This window comes from Mus musculus, chromosome 7 (genome assembly GCF_000001635.26).
Source record: "Mus musculus strain C57BL/6J chromosome 7, GRCm38.p6 C57BL/6J".
Lineage (NCBI taxonomy): Eukaryota > Metazoa > Chordata > Mammalia > Rodentia > Muridae > Mus > Mus musculus.
Genome location: NC_000073.6, coordinates 100,825,686 through 100,841,940, shown reverse-complemented (window position 1 = coordinate 100,841,940; position 16,255 = coordinate 100,825,686). Strand labels below are relative to the sequence as shown.

General features: G+C 46.1%; 1 protein-coding gene across 6 annotated transcripts in view; it reads right to left on the bottom strand.

The window, feature by feature from the left end:
* Window positions 1-294: 294 nt before the first annotated feature.
* Window positions 295-16,255, bottom strand: part of Fam168a (family with sequence similarity 168, member A) — a 135,019-nt gene continuing 119,058 nt past the window's right edge. For 3 of the 6 annotated variants that reach the window (NM_178764.4, NM_001362169.1, NM_001362170.1), the window contains 4 exons: window positions 10,471-10,613; window positions 7,758-7,932; window positions 6,484-6,614; window positions 295-5,917 (listed from right to left, as the gene is read on the bottom strand). In NM_178764.4, coding sequence (NP_848879.1) covers window positions 6,502-6,614; window positions 7,758-7,932; window positions 10,471-10,613 — 431 coding nt within the window. In that variant the 3' untranslated portion in view covers window positions 295-5,917; window positions 6,484-6,501. The remainder of the gene's footprint in view (window positions 5,918-6,483; window positions 6,615-7,757; window positions 7,933-10,470; window positions 10,614-16,255) is intronic. The other 3 variants (XM_006507920.3, XM_030242670.1, XM_011241829.2) reach the window with 1 other exon arrangement.

Below are 16,255 nucleotides of genomic sequence, written 5' to 3'. Positions count from 1 at the left end.
CCAGAAGGCAGCACGGTATCCCCTGAGTTATAGACTGTTGTGAACCACTATGGGTTCTGGGACTCAAACCCTGGCCCTTTGTGAGAGCAGCCTGTGCTCTAACCATTGGGTGTATCCTCAGCCTTTGAGTTACAATCCTACCCCAGCCTCCGACGTACTGGGGCTCCAGGTGTGTACTCACAACAGGTTAAAAAGCAGCTTAGAATGCCCTGGGGGAGGAGCAGCGCAGGGACTCACTGGCTGGAGGAGGTCTGTGCCTCCCTCACCCAAGACACACGTTTTGGTTTTTGTTGGTTTTTTTTTTTTTTTTTTGGAAACTTTCTTTTAATAGTTGTTGAATGTTCTACAGCTTACAGTAAATATCATAGTTACAAACTCTTGGCTTCAACCATTCAGAGTGATCACTATCTGATCTTCAAAACAAAGCAAAACCCAAAGGAATCCAAAACAACAAAGCCAGATTTACACTTCATACACACAAGCGTGGCCACAGGGCTTTCCAATCTTTACACTCCAGGCTGTATTTTGAAAACATCTATAAATTATTTGATCAAACTACTTGGAAGACACTGGTCAAAGGTTTATTATTATAATTATTATTATTTTTAAATGTTTTTTATTTGTTTTAAAATGTGAGTTCCAATAAAATTTAAAAATTAGATTCCAACCTGTAGGTTAAAATGAATTAAAAAATACAAAAATCATACACAACGCTCTCTTCACAGGGATGGTCCATGCCATGAGAACAAGCTTCTCTGTCATGTGCTATGAAAGAGGGGTGCAGATGCCTTGAAGACAGGAAGGGGACAGGCCCTGGGCCTTCAAAGATAAAAGACAACTCCAAGGTGCAGGAGGCCTAGCCTTGCATCACCTTGTAAGGAGCTTGGTTCACAAGACAGATCCAGTTGATCTGGCTGACCTGAGGTCTCTGGGCCAGTCCTATTCTTCATTTAGTCTGACTTTCATGCATGAGGAGGATGGCTGAGCTGGGGTCTAGGACAGAGGATGCTAGGGTCAAACCCAAAGCAGATTCCTGTGGGCTGCTGCTATCTGTAAAGCTGTTTTAAATCTGTTCTCTTGGGAAAGAAAATTGTCCCTCAGGCTGGAAAGGATAAAGGGACACACTGCCACCGCAGGGCTACCTAAGGGCTACCGAAAGCAGCAGCCACGGTAAGGAAAGCAAGTGCTGCTTGTCTTCTGTGTCCCTCTTTGACTCTGTGGCCACTAGTTTCAACTCCTATATTCTTAGCTGGCCTTCTGGCTGGCATTAACAGTTTATAAATTAGGAAATACCCACAGGAGAAACTGAGAGTGGGACCCAAGTCTAGGTCAGGCGAGTTTGGCCATGGAATGTTGAAGCTGGCCTACTGGGAATTTTGAAAGCTGAGCCCTGGAACCACATAATGCCAAATTTCACAATTTTTTTTTTTCTTTTTTTCCCCCTAGGAGAGCGAACAGGGGTAGGAAAAGGACAAACCTTGCTGCCAGCCCGGCATGTCCACAGAAGTCTGTCTAGAGGCTCAGGTGTTGTCTGAGCAGGAAACCTAGCCAAGATGTTTCCGCTGCTTTGCTCTCCTTTGTCCACTCCAACCCAGGCTGCCCTCCTTCTCTAGTCTCCCTAGCTTGACAAGATACTTGGGGCCACACACTCAGCAGTCATGTAGTTAACTCAAGATGGAAAAGCAGAGCTCACTGAACATGAGTCACACATGGGATGATGACTGATTCTGCCAGAACGCTGTGAAGACCAGAGCCCATAGCAGGGGCAAGATATCTGATATGCAGGGAACTAAGCCTGGTTCAGCCAATGCCTTATCTGATGTGTCATGTCTGCACAATACAGATGCCAGAACTTGGTGACCAAGGGATTTGTGCTACTTGTATGCTCTCCATGACTCATTTCTGAAAGCTATTTAGAACAGAGCATCAAGCCTTCCAAAGAAACACTGCTAGGTCTCAAACGTAGAACTGCCCTGATGGCCAGAAAGCACTGGGATACATGGGACACAAGTTAGTTTCTGGTTCTCAAATAAACCTTGTACTCCAGTCCAGACATGCTTTCAGTAGTTCAGGCTTATACCATGCCCCGTTAACGTACTTTGTTGGATCTGGACAGGAGCCAGATGGACAGATTGTGCAGGCTTTCCAGAAGCAAGACTCTTTGTTGAAAGATGGACGATACTGTCCTCAATTATCTTCAGTACTAGGCAGTTGTCACCTTCAGTGTCCTGAGTTAGGTCTTTTGTGGCAAATTCCTATCTGTACTACCAGCTGGATCTATCTATCTCTGGGTCTCCAGGGCCCATTATAGGTCTTGGCCCAAAGCAGAAATTCTTAAAAATCTGCTCAGCTGATGGACCGGAGCTCCCCAAGTCTTCATAAACGCTTCTGTGTGGGGTAGCAAGTAACCCCTTCTTTCTTCAAGCAAGCTTACACTCGAGATCCAGTAGGAGGCAGCAACAAGAATAGAGGATCAGAAGAGTCTAAATCTTGGCTCTTTCACTCATGAGCTATGTGTCCTTTGGCAAGCCTGTGACCCCTTCATAGCATCACGATGCATACCCTGCCTCCTATCTTTAGAGGTTTTGGCAATCAAAGTCAAAGTACTTTACAAAAAGAGGTCTGGACAGATAGATGTGTGTCCCTGATGAATATTCAGGGAAGGGGGTGCACTTTAGGGCATTCCTGGGATAACGAGAAGGAAAACGTGGTTTATCTTATAGGAAGAAAAATAGGGCTTTTGTTTGTTTTTTGTTTTGTTTTGTTTTAAGCATGACAAGAGACTCTCAGGCTTTCACTAACTGTGAGTAGTCCAGTTTCCAGACTTCCTGGCCCAGGGTGGATAAAGGTGAACAAATGGTGATAAGGGAGGCTGGTGAACAGAGGCACCTCTCCTTCAGGCACCTCTCCTTCAGCACTGCACTGGGGAGGGGAAAAGGTGTGGACAAGGTGTCTGTGTATGGTGATGCCAGTGTGGCAGCTCATGGTCATGTGCACACCCCTCATCCTATGGTGAGGGGACCCTTCCAGCTCTGGCCTCCTCTGTCTTGACCACTGAGCCTCCAGACTGTTTAGATGATACCTAGAGTATTCCTGCCAGCTACGTGTCACCTTGCCAGCTGTGGTCACATAACCCCCTGTGCCCTAGGGCTCAGTCCCTTCACTATGACTCCCTAAGCTTGGCTAGACTTGTGGATCTCTATCAAACAAAAGGGTGAGGCCAGCTTTTGTGCTCTTACTAAAAAGAGTTAATGGGTCTGGTTCTTCTAGACTACAGCATGCCAATACTTGGTTTTCACCTTGGGACTTTTCTGCTCTTGAATCCCAGATGAGGTGCAGAGCACAGATGCTTCAGAACATGAGCCTATGTTTGGATCAGGCCTGGAGAGAACAGCGCCAGCAGGGGGTTCCTTACCAGAAAGTCCCTGTACTTTTCGGAGCCTTGGAACCTCTATGAATTAAATAGCAGGCTCCATGCCTTCATCTGTCAGGGCTAACCCACATGAACAGTGAGGGGTGCAAACAGCTTTTATTTACTGGTGTAGAAAGAACAAACATGAAAAGGCCACTCCTGGGTCTGTGTTTTCCTCTGCCACCAGGTCACCTGGAGACCGTGGGGTCTAGGTAGCCTGCCAGGATCCCAGCAGTGAGCTCACTTTGGGCCATTTCATTTCTCCTTAGAATCTATCGCATCACTTGTCAAGTGAGTGGAATAACCGACCCTGTTGCTTGCTCTCAGGGTCAGTATATTAAAGGTCATGAAGTGCTTTGAAACTAATGAAGCACCTAACAAATGTAACCTACAATTACCACCACCTTTATCAGTTTGGCATTTTTTAACATGTTAGACATGATCTCTAGCAACCTTCATCCACCTCTACAAAACCACAGAGGACAGGGAGAGGTGTTATAAGATCAGATTAACACTGGAAAACTTTGTTTTAAAATGAAACCTTGTCAGCACCCCAGAACAGCTGAGTTTTCCTGGTCCTGAAGTTCCTGGGAGACCAGGAAGGTAGCAGCCTTAACTTCTGGCTCTTTGCCACAGACGCTGAAGAACTCTGACCCCCTGGGGACAGTCAGACTGTTTCTGAGGTCATTCCAGCTCAGTGGTTTCCTTTTTTTTTCCTTTAGGGGGACTTGGGAAATAGGAAGGTGATGTCCAAGTTTAAAATGAATTTAAAATGAAAATAATTCAAGTCTGAAATATTACCAGTGATCCAATTTTACACAGTAAGGTATTCCTGTTCCACCCAGGGAAGATGTCGGCTTTGCTAGCTGTGCACAGGAGGGTGGCTGGTCGGGGTCCCTCTTCTCCCAGATGTGACTGTATCTGCTTGGCCTCATTCATGTGCACCTCTCTGGGTGGCTCCCACTCTTCCTCTCTTCTTGGGATAAAGAGCTACTGTCCTAAGTGCACAGGCTCTCCTTCCAGTCAGCCCACCTACTCCTTTTCCTGGAGTGGAGTCAGGTTCAAGATGAACATTCCAGATGTCTTCATAGGTTTTCCAAGTGTAATTTCTATTTCTGCCGCCTGCTCTATGTGGCCTCTCTTAGCCCCCACCTTTGGAGTCCGTGGGGGAACAGCAGAAACAAGCCCAGAGGTCATTACAGAGCTCACCAGATGTGGCACTGCTGACTTAATTCTTACAAAGTCAAGCCAATCCATCCCTAGCAAAATTTTTGTAGGTAAAATGCCAGTAGTAGGACGGCTGCATTTAATGCTAATTTACAGTGAGGTTCAGAGAAGTCCTTTCTGCTTCTCTGGGCCTCAGTTTCCTCATCTGTCAGATAGGGGACTGGGTGAGATGATGGATGCTAAGGTTCCTTCAGTTCCATGAGTATGAAATGATTATTGCTATTGTTTTCCTTCACTATCCTGACCTTCAGAACCGCCAGCTCCCACCTGGAATGTGGTTCCTTCACTTTGGCCGTGACATGGCACAAGGTAACCAAGAGCTTGGCCTGCCTGCCAGCCCCACAGACAGACGTGTGCGTCCGGCACGGGGAAGGGCAGAAGGGCAAGGGAGAGAAATGCCACCAGTTCCTACTCTCATCAGGAGGAAGCGCCTCAGGAGAGGTCCTCGAGGCTCAGGCTGGGTGTGGGATTATGCGAAGCCTCTGGATGCTGGTATCCCAGCACATGCAGCTGTTTGGCAGGTCTGAGGTCAAAGCATCTCTGAAGGAAGTGCCAGGTCAGTTAACATCACTGTGCAAATCAGAAGGTCCAGGCCCAGCAGTGGGGCCGGAGACCTTTCAAACCAGAGCTAAGCACCCTCCTGCCCTTCTTCACACTACCTCCCTCCCCAGTGTCTTCCCTCCCTCCACCCTTCCCCAAACTCTCTGCTTTCCCAGGTTCTGAGCCTGGGGACATGAAGCTGCTAACATTCCTACATAACCAGGTGGGTTTGTTCTTGGTCTGTTGTGATGGTTCTTAGATATTTCTTTCTTTTTGAACTAATCTTGCTTCAGAAAATGACAATCTGACAGAGATGTGGCCTTCTCGACAGCTTCAAGTCCCTACTCCACACGGAGGGCCACATTTGTTCTGCTCTCCAAACGAATCTAGCCTTTAGATGAACCATCACAATAAACCTCACTCTCTGCTTGCTACTAGACCGGGGTCCCAGGGACAGGATGCTGAGGGAAGGGAAGAAGCAGAGAGGACTGGGCCTGGCTAGGTAGGAAGAAGGGCTAGAGCAGAAGGGTGTGGCTAAGAGGGAGGCACGAGGGGAGGCTCCTAGGAGATTAGAAAAAGCAGCTTTTACAAAAACCAAAAATAAAAATCAAAACCATTAAAGATGCATAAAGTGACCCTTGCACTTCCGTTGTCTCTTCTTGCAATAGAGGTGGTGCTGCTAGGAGACTGCTCAGCACCGGTAAGACTCGAGTAGTTGCATACAATGTGACTCCAGATCTGTGGAAGAAAGGAACACCATTAAAGAGAGTGACACTCTACAGGCGACTCGAGATCACTGGACTCTCTACCCCCATCTTGGGAGCCCTAAATGGAGCCCTCCATGCCTTCCCAGGGGAGCAGCAGGCTCTCTGTGGAAAGTATGTTGAGCTGCTGAGGATAGTGAGGGAGCCGGGCACCAGGGTCTCCACTAGGCTGTCAGCAGAGCTGGCTCGTGATTTAGGTAAGACTTCATTTGAAGAACTGAACCTTTACAAGACTTCATAAAGAACCCAGAATTCAACAGCAGAGGACAAGTGTTAAAGCCCCACCTCAATTTTAATTGGCCAAGTGATTTTAAACTGTTTACCTAAAAACACAAGAGCTGAAGATGAGAACTACCATTAAAACTGTGACATTTGTAGAGAGGTGGCTATTAAGAGTGACACTAAAGACCCTGGAGCAGGTAACAAGTAATGACTGTGGCCTGCTTCTGTGACACCAAACCCACGCCAGGTCTTCTGAGGCATTTCCTACACGTGTCTCCCCACTCCCACCCCTTCACCCCTACCCCTGACCCTACTCACTTGGATGGGCTGCAGGCTTTACCAGTGCGGGGGCACGTAGCTGTACGCAGGGGTTCCTTGGGCCCTGTATGTGGGCATGGAGACAGGGTGTGCCCCAATTGCAGTGTGCTGGGGTGTGGTCAGCAGGGTACCTGAGCGTGGAGAGAGAAGAGGAACCTGAGGAGGTTGTAATCTGGGTACAGGGATGGAGACGGGGAAAGCAGTCTTTTGCATGGCTGATCTTCCTGTTCTTGTCCCTGTCACCCTGGACTGCCTGTGAGTACTTAGGGTGAGGGAAAACAGTCTTTATTCTAAGGACCCCTCCCTTTTCTTTGCATACACACTGAGTAGTAACTATTAGCTTTCCTGGTTCTATCTTCTTTCTAAACTCACCTAGGTTTTAAGGGCAGGGCTCTGTTCTGCCTTAAGGACCCTAACAATAGGCTGGCACTGAGCAAGGACCTAACAGATTGCTTTTGTACTGAGCAACCACAGTACCCTCTTCCTCACTTCAGATGGCAACTTAGTTGGTTCTTCAAGACTTGGGTTTCTATAAGGTAGTCACAGCCTCTAGTCGTCATGCCCTTCACATCATGCCCTTCACGGGAACGCCCATGTTTCCGCCCACGCTTCTAAGGCTACACTTCCCACCTCATCCCCAAGGTTCCTTAGAGGCAGGGCTTATCACCAGAAAGGGTCGTCAGGGACTCCTAGTTCTTTCAGCTCCTACATCTAATTATGGGGAAGGCCCTTATGCTCCTCGCTGCTAATCAACAGAGAGCTTGTGTGCTCCTTGCTGGGCCCCTGCTGCTACTGGAGGCCCACATTCCTCCCCTAAACTCCCTTTTTCTCCTGATCCAGCCTACAGCCAGAGGTTCAATCCCAACCCCATCTCTCCCTAGGGAAAGCTGTTAGTTCTCTCCTGAAGGCCTCAAGCCTTTCTACAATCCCTTCCTCAGTAGTGGTAGAGCCCCCTCCACTCTCCCCCTATTTCCCACATGCCTTAACCCTTTCTTTCCTGAGACTGGACCACACTAAGTCTTCTGCTTGCACTTCCCTCACCTATACTGTAAGTCTTGCTCAATATGCCCATCTTGTGTGCCATCTTTCTTATCCCTCTGAATACTTGAGACTCTACATTTCTGAGTTTTAGCCCATCCCCCTTGGTCTCCCTGGAAATCCTCCTGCCCTGGCACAGGATTTCTCCAGCTGGGCTGCAGCCAGTTCCATGACTGCTCCCCATGTGAGGAATTCCTGAAAGAGAGCAAAGGATGCTTAGGTGGATGTTGCCTTACCTGCTGACATTGCCATGGTGGTGCCTGCCACCATGCCCATGGCCACACCATTGGTCCTGGGGGCAGCAACAGGAGCTGGGTAGATGGCAGAGGGAATGCTGTTGGGCTGGACAACCGTGGTGTGGTGGATGACATGGGGCTGGGCAGCATACACAGGTTGTGTGTAGTAGGCTCCCTGGGAAGAGAGGCTAAGGTTACATGGCTTCTTGGGAAGGGTAGGAGGCATGAGAGGAGATGGGTGGGGAGCTGCTTTTTCCAGGCTTTAGGCAACCAGGTAAGGGAAGCTCTGGCCTAGGGACACAGGTCTAGGCTGGGGCTCTGCTACGTCTCATTCTGCACCGAGGTCAGTTCAGTGCTACGGCTCAGCTTGGTTGGAAAAGTAAGGCTCTCTTCACCCCATCTTGCTGCACTCCTAGAGTAGCTGTGTAAGATGAACTGCTGAGTAAGAGATTTTCTCCTTTAGCCCCAGCGCTAACATTCAAATTATTTAAAAATATGATTCCAAGATGTTACCTTGCCCCTAATGAATCAGTAAGGAATGCAGTCAGTTTCTCAGCAAGGAGACACCAGAGCACTGCCATACAGATGGAAGGATTAGTAATAGCATTCACACACTGGTGCAAATGTTGTCAATTATGTTCATTCTGTCTTTATTTATTCTGTCTTTATTGGGGGCATTTTCCAAAATGTCTCTTCCTAGTTCCTCTTAGAGCAAAAGTGAGGGTGGAGACAGTGGTCTGAAGTGATGTCCCACTTCCCAGGTCACAGGGCTGCCTCCTGGGCTAGACAGTTCACGGGCCTGCTGAGCCTTGGGAGTAGACAGCAGCATCTGAGATTAATCCTGAAATTCTCTGATCTTAATAATAAATAATAAGAGCCTCATTGTATGTAACCTTAGAGGTTAGAGAGCAGAGGTCAAGCTACTATGCCATACTTGAGAAAAGTTGGTTCAAGCCTCCTGTTTAGTCCATTACTTACTTACTCACTCTTCCAGGCAGGCTGGCCTTGAACTCCCTATGTAGCTGAGGGTGACCTTGAACTCCTTCCCAATACTGGCATTAGAAGCACACATTGTCATGCCCCAGCTTTGTAGTGTATCCTACAACATAGCTACTTTTTAAAAATGCTTTATATTCGTTGTTTAAATGTATGTGTGTGTGAATGCTGCATATATGTCTGTGTACCAGTTGCACAGAGGCCAGAAGAGGACACTGAATCCACTGAAACTGGGGTAACAGATGGTTGTAAGCTGCCAAGTGGGTACTGGGTTTTCTACAAGAACAGCAAGTACTCTTAACCACTACAATTTCTCCAGCACCAACACAGCTACTTCCCCCTCCCCCTCAAGACATGGTTTCTCTGTGTAGTGTCCTGTGGCTGTCTTGGAACTTGCTTTGTAGACCAGGCTGGCCTCAAACTTAGAGACTAGTTAGTGCCTCTGCCCCTGGAGTGCTGGGAATAAAGGTGTGTGCCACCACTGCCTAGCAGCATAGCTAGATGTTTTTTGTTTTGGTATTTTTTTAGATTTATTTATTGATTTTATGTATATGAGTACACTGTAGCTGTACAGATGGTTGTGAGCCTTCATGTGGTTGCTGGGAATTGAATTTAGGACCTCTGCTTGCTCTGGTCTACTCCGCTCGCTCAGTCCTTGCTTGCTCCAGCCCAAAGATTTATTTATTATTATATATACTATTATATATAAGTACACTGTAGGGGCTGGTGAGATGGCTCAGTGGGTAAGAGCACCCGACTGCTCTTCCGAAGGTCCGGAGTTCAAATCCCAGCAACTACATGGTGGCTCGCAGCCATCTGTAACAAGATCTGATGCCCTCTTCTGGAGTGTCCGAAGATAGCTACATTGTACTTACATATGATAAATAAATAAAATCTTTAAAAAAAAAAAAAAAAAAATAAGTACACTGTAGCTGTCTTCAGACACACCAGAAGAGAGCATCAGATCTCATTACGGGTGGTTGTGAGCCACCATGTGGTTTCCAGGGTCTGAACGCAGTTAGTGCTCTTATCCGCTGAGCCATATGGTCAGCCCCAGCATGGCTAGTTTTTAAATTCAAAAGGTACTTTCCTTACTACTTATACCTCAGGTAGAACTGTCACTTCAGAAGAACGTGTCATGGCCATGCTGCAGCCTTATATAGTTCTTGCCTCCTATCAGTTACTCAGTTACACACATTCCCCAGCAGAAGAAATCCAAATGGGGCCAACAAGACACACTAAAAAAATGACTCATCTCAGGTCACAGAGGGCTTATAGCACACACAAAGAATATATATATATATATATATATTTCCTACTTTGTTCATATATTTTGTGAAGGAAAGGAAGGTGTGAGATTGATTAAAAGTGGGCAGATCAAGACACGTGATAGCATAGCCTTACCCAGCCAATAACTCACTGTGTGACCTTAGACAAGTCTTTCTCCACTGCAGTCTCAGCTTCCCCACTTGTCCAACAAGAGAGTTATGCTGGGTGATTTCTAATGGCCCTCTGACATTTGGGGCTCTGTTAACCTAAAGGACTTGACATTTCACCCTTAGGGAGTAAGGCAGCCCAGGCAGCCCTGCAGGAATTGCTTCAGTGACACTACAGTGATAGCTGGCCAGGCCCATTAACTCTGTTTTTTCTTCCTCATCCCATGCCACCCCATCCTGGCTGGAGGCTCCCGGAGAAGAGGTCCTCCAGGTGTACCTACCTGGGCATACAGATTCTGCTGGGGATAGGCACTTCTGATTGGATACATGGCCGTCTGATAGGGATTGGGTGATGGGGAGTAGGGGGGTGGAGCAGTATTACTCTGGGTCGGTGGGACCTTGTATGGTGTCCCTGCGGTATATCCTGTACCAAGGCAATAAAAGAGACGTCTAGTTAGTTGGTAGAACAGCATTGCTTGAAGACAGCAGGGCCCAGTAACAGTTCCTCAAACAAGAACAGGTTGAATCCAGCTGGAAACACAGATAGGACAGACAAGAGATCAAGGTTCTACCCTCAGAGCCTGACCCCAGGCAGCTCCCTCAGTCCTGGTGCCCATGGGCTGCAAGTATGATTTGGATATGTGTTAGTTCTCTGGGTTCCAGGGTTCTATTCAAAAAAAGAGGCTAGAAGCAGTCTCTCTGGGGCCTTTTCAGCTGACAGCCTGCCTGGGTTCAGAGTTGCCTGTGTGGAAAGTACATGTAGAGATGCCCCCTACTCCCTCATTTCTTATTGCTCTGTTCTCATTCTGGCCCCTTACCCAGCATCTCAGGACATCTGTGGTTTTCTCTTTCTCTATCTTGCTCCCTCATTCTCTCCTAACCCTTTATTTTTTACTCAGGGACTCATTATGATGCCCAAGCAGGTTTTACATGTATATCCTAATCTATCCCTCTCTCTCTCTCTCTCTCTCAATCTCTCTCTCTCTCTCTCTCTCTCTCTCTCTCTCTCTCTCTCTCTCTCTCTCTCTCTTTCTTCCTCTCTCAACCCCCCCTGCCCCCATTATGGGCTATGGGCTATATCAATAAAAGTCCCTTCTTCTTCACCAAGTCTGAAGGTTAAAACACACACAAACACACACACACACACACACACACACACACACACACACACACCCCTCCACTCAAAGAAAAGATCCTTATCTTCTAGAATGTTGAAAACCTTGCTTTGTAGAGCTAGCCTTTCTCTTCTTTCCTGTGGCTTGGAGAAGGGTCACCCCTGGCCCAAACACCTGAAGTTAGGAATTAGAAAGACACACATTGACCTAGAACTGATGCTATGTCCATATCTCAGAAGGATGGACAGAAGTGAGGCTCAGAAGTCAGGCCCGGAGTCATTTACAGAGCTGTCACACTGCTGTCTTTAGTCATCTTAAGTAAGAGCTTATGCTTTTAATCTTATTTTGAAATAGAATCTTTTAGATTGGTCAGGCTGGGCTTGAACTCACTTTATGACTCAGACTGGCCTCAAACTTTCAATCTTCTTACTCCAACCTCTTACTCCCAGTAGCTAGAACTGATTATAGACTTACGCCACCACCAGGGTGGACCAACTGTTCTTACCAAATGGTAGTTACAGAGACCATATGACCCTTGAACCTAAAGTATCTATTATTTGGTTCTTTATAGACAAGTTTACTGAACCTTAATTTAAAAGTTAAAAAAACAAAACAAATGCCTGGCCGGTGGTGGCACACGCCTTTAATCCTAGCACTCGGGAGGCAGAGGCAGGTGGATTTCTGAGTTCAAGGTCAGCCTGGTCTACAAAGTGAGTTCCAGGACAGCCAGGGCTACACAGAGAAACCCTGTCTCGAAAAACCAAAACCAAACAAACACCAAACTATGAGGGTGCTAGGGAGTAGCTTCAGGGGCAGAACCCTGACAAAACGAGAGAGAGAGAGAGAGAGGAGAGAGAGAGAGAGGGGGGAGAGAGAGGAGAGAGGAGAGAGAGGAGAGAGGAGAGAGGGGAGAGGGGAGAGAGAGAGAGGAGAAAGAGAGAGAGAGAGAGGAGAGAGAGAGAAGAGAGAGAGGGGAGAGAGGAGAGAGAGAGAGAGGAGAGAGGGGGGAGAGAGGGGGGAGAGAGAGAGAGAGAGAGAGAGAGAGAGAGAGAGAGAGAGAGAGAGAAAGCCAAAAACAAAAGCCAAAACTGAGATGTGGAGAATCCTGCCAGAATTTTCTATACAGGTCACCTCGAACCAGAAGCCACCTGTCTCCAAATGCACTATCTTACAGAGTAGTGGTTACAAGTAGCATGGGGGACCAACTGCCTGAATGACTGATGGTATCTTAGGGTTTTACTGCTGTGAGCAGACACCATGACCAAGGCAAGTCTTATAAAGGACAACATTTTAAAATTTTTATTTATTTATGTATTTATTTATGTATTTATGTATTTATTATATGTAAGTACACTGTAGCTGTCCTCAGATACTCCAGAAGAGGGCATCAGATTTCGTTAAGGATGGTTGTGAGCCATCATGTGGTTGCTGGGATTTGAACTCGGGACCTTTGGAAGAGCAGTCGGCACTCTTAACCACTGAGCCATCTTGCCAGCCCAAAGGGACAACATTTAATTGGGGTGGCTTACAGGTTCAGAGGTTCAGTCCATTATCATGGGGGGTGGGCAGGGCAGCATCTAGGCAGGCATGGTACAGAAGGAGCTGAGAGTTCTACATCTTCATCGGAAGGTGGCTAGTGCAAGACTCACTTCCAGGCAGCTAGGGTAAAAGTCCTCAGCCCCCACACACAGTGACACATCTACTCCAACAAGGCCACACCTCAAAATAGTGCCACTCCCTGGGCCAAGCATATTCAAATTATGACAGATAGGGTCCACATAGGTGAGCTCTTACTTTCTCTCTGTGTACAGAGACAGTAGGAAGTGTTCTCTCCTCGTGCACACAAGAACAGACTGCTCTCAGAAACTCCAAGAGGCAACAGCTGGACTGTGACTAGATCAGCTCAACTTGGAACACAAGCTCCAGGGTTCTAAGATTCTAAAATTTTACAATTCTTTAACAAGCCAGCAATGAAGGCAGCTTTCTTTTATGTGACTGGAGAATATGCTCTGGGATTTCTCGCTTTCCCAGTGGAAGGTGCATCAACCATCTAAGCAACAAAAGCAGTCACATTTACAAAGTATCAGGGTTGCCCCTCTGCAGAGAATCAAAAGGTTCTAAGAGACCACTGTAGAATTTGGTTTATACATCTAAGAATAACCTTGTAGAAGAATGCTCCACCTTCATGTTATGAAACAAGACACACACACACTCAGAATACAAATCAGTATCTAAATGCCCTCGGCAGTCTAAGAAAGGCTTGCTATAGCCTGCTCTCCATCTCTACAAGTTTGGGATGGGAAGCAGAACCACAGAGCTGGAGGAGATCTTGGAAACCTCTAAGATGAGAACTTCACAGATGAGAGATGCTAAGCAGACAGTGACCGGCACAAAGAAGCACTCAGTAATCACAATGCATCTCAAGGTTACCTCAGGAGCAGGAGGATCTTCCCTGAGGCTGCAGAAACCATGCAAGCTCAGGCCTTTTCCCTAAGATCCTTTCCAGTCAGTCTTGCCTCAAGAGTATCTTCATTTGGACTAAATCATTTCAGAGGGCATTTCTGATGCTGAAATTTTAAGTCTTGAGGATTTCAGTAAGACTTCTATGAGGACATCATCTATATCCTGTCCACATTCCAGGGAACACTGAGAATCTAGGGCTACTATCCCAGGCTTAGATATCATAAAATGAGGGTTTATTACTTTGTGTATCTAAGTAAGAGAAGTTGTTGTTGGGCTTACTGCAAAATCATCTCATGGATTTTTTTACTCACGTAATTTTAGAACTAACTCGTTGCCTGGAGGCCTGGCTACTTTGAAATGAATGCTAAATCTGAAGGTCAGAGAGTAGGAATTTTGGGATGCTCTACCCTTAAAGGATACTTGAGGCTCACATTCAACCTGCTCCCGTTCAGAGGAAGAACCTGTAACTTAGAAATCCAGTAATTTTTTCAAAATCGCACAGCATATCTACAGTCATAGAGCTGGCTCCAGAGTTCAGAGCTGATGTTGCCCTGGGTAGAGCTGTTTCTGAGTTAACTGTCTCTACAATATAATCTTGGGCATCTGGTATATTGGCCTTTGTATCTCCATTTCACTAAAGGCAGGGTCATGAGACAAAGGAGTTCTGCCACTAGAAGTGCCAGCTCTGCCTTATAAAGAGGTTTTGTTTATGATGCCTGCCTGTGATTTGTCTCAGGTTCCTAGCTATAGTTTTAGGCTCTAACAAACAGGAGACTATAAAGACATGGTGGGCATTAGCAAGATAAAGCCTTTGTAGCCCTCTCTTAACTCTGCTTCGATGTCATAAATCTTTTTCAGTTGTAGAGCCCCACCTACATTCAAGGACATCGATCGTCATGTCAAGGATACCTTTTACATTAATTGGTTTATTGATCATCAGATTTATACATCTGGACAAAGTCTGGACAAAACAATGCTGTATATCTGAATCCTGCCTTGACCTCTATGTCTCCTTGTTGGTAGTTAAACAATAAAGCACTGAATAAGTAAGAGGGATACCTAATTATGAACAGGCTTTAGCAAGTATTGGTTAAATTGCTATGAATTTGTCAAAGTGCCCTGAATGTAAAAGCAACAAAATCTGAATGCTCAGAGGAGCCTCCGTGAGCCTGCATGAGTCAGTCAGTCGATCTCAAATCCATTAAAAAAGTATATCCATTTATGTATTACTTGCTTGAAAGTGATACATTTTGGTCCTATCTAGAAACTTGATGGCCCGTCTAGGAAGGGAGAGCAACGTGTAACTACTGGACATTTCTGTTGGAGTTTTAGAAGATTTTAGCACAAAAGGTAAGGCACTCAAGACTGCCTGGCTGTAGGAAGGGCAACCTCAGGGAGGAATGAGGCCATTATGTCTAACGATATGTGTGCCAAGCCTTTAAGACTAGCTTACTGATGAGGGCAGCTAGAAGGGAGGGTCTTGTGGGAAGGATCTAGGTAATAACTTCTGAGGGAGAGACTCAGAGTCCAGTAGCTAGCAAGGACTTTAAAGGTGACCTAGCCCAAGGCCACCACTGTACAGTTCAAGAGACTAATAAACAAAGCATAGCTATGAATTATCCAGAGTTTTATAGAATCAAGTCTAGAGTACTGTATCTTCCACCCCAGGTATCTTTGTGCTGCACTATAGTAACTGTGCCTCTATTCATCTAAATCTGTGAAGTATGTAAAATCAATTTAAATTATATAATTTTACATATGTTCATTCAGTTCTACTTGAAGCAACTAGAAACCCCGGCCCCTGCTGCTGCCCTTCCTCTCATTACTCTGTTTGAGATCAAGTCTCACTGTGTAGCTCAGGGTGACTTAACACTTGCTAGGTGTCCTAGCCTGGCCTTGAACTTGTGATTCTTTTGCTTTAGCCTCATGTGTGCTGGGATTATAGGTGCTGAGCTACCATGCCCACCTCATTTGTCTTTTGAAAGAGTAAAACTAGCCTCATGAAGAATCAGGAATGAGAATACTAGCTTGAAAGTTATCTTTTTACAGCTGTACTGCCATATTAATTATACAGCATTGACATATTACCTTTTTAAAATTCTGGCTTTCAAAAAGGGATGAAATTTTGATTGAATGAGGGGCTGACTCTGAAAGCAGAATCTACAAAGGTACGCCATGCTGAGTTAGTAAATGCTGACAGGTAAGGGCAATGACAACAGGGAGAAAATGACATTTGTTGTTTCTTTAAAGACAAGGTCACCATGTAGCCTTGGCTGGCCTGGAAATGATTATGTAGACCAGGCTAGCTATTATCTTACAGAGAGACCCACCTGCCTCTGCCTCCTGAGTGGCAGGATTTCAGGCATGTGTCACCTGGCCAGGCTTGACATTGGATATTTAATTAATTATTTTTTTCTTTTTTTTTTCAATTTTTTATTAGATATTTTCTTCATTTACATTTCAAATACTATCCTGAAAGTCCCCTATA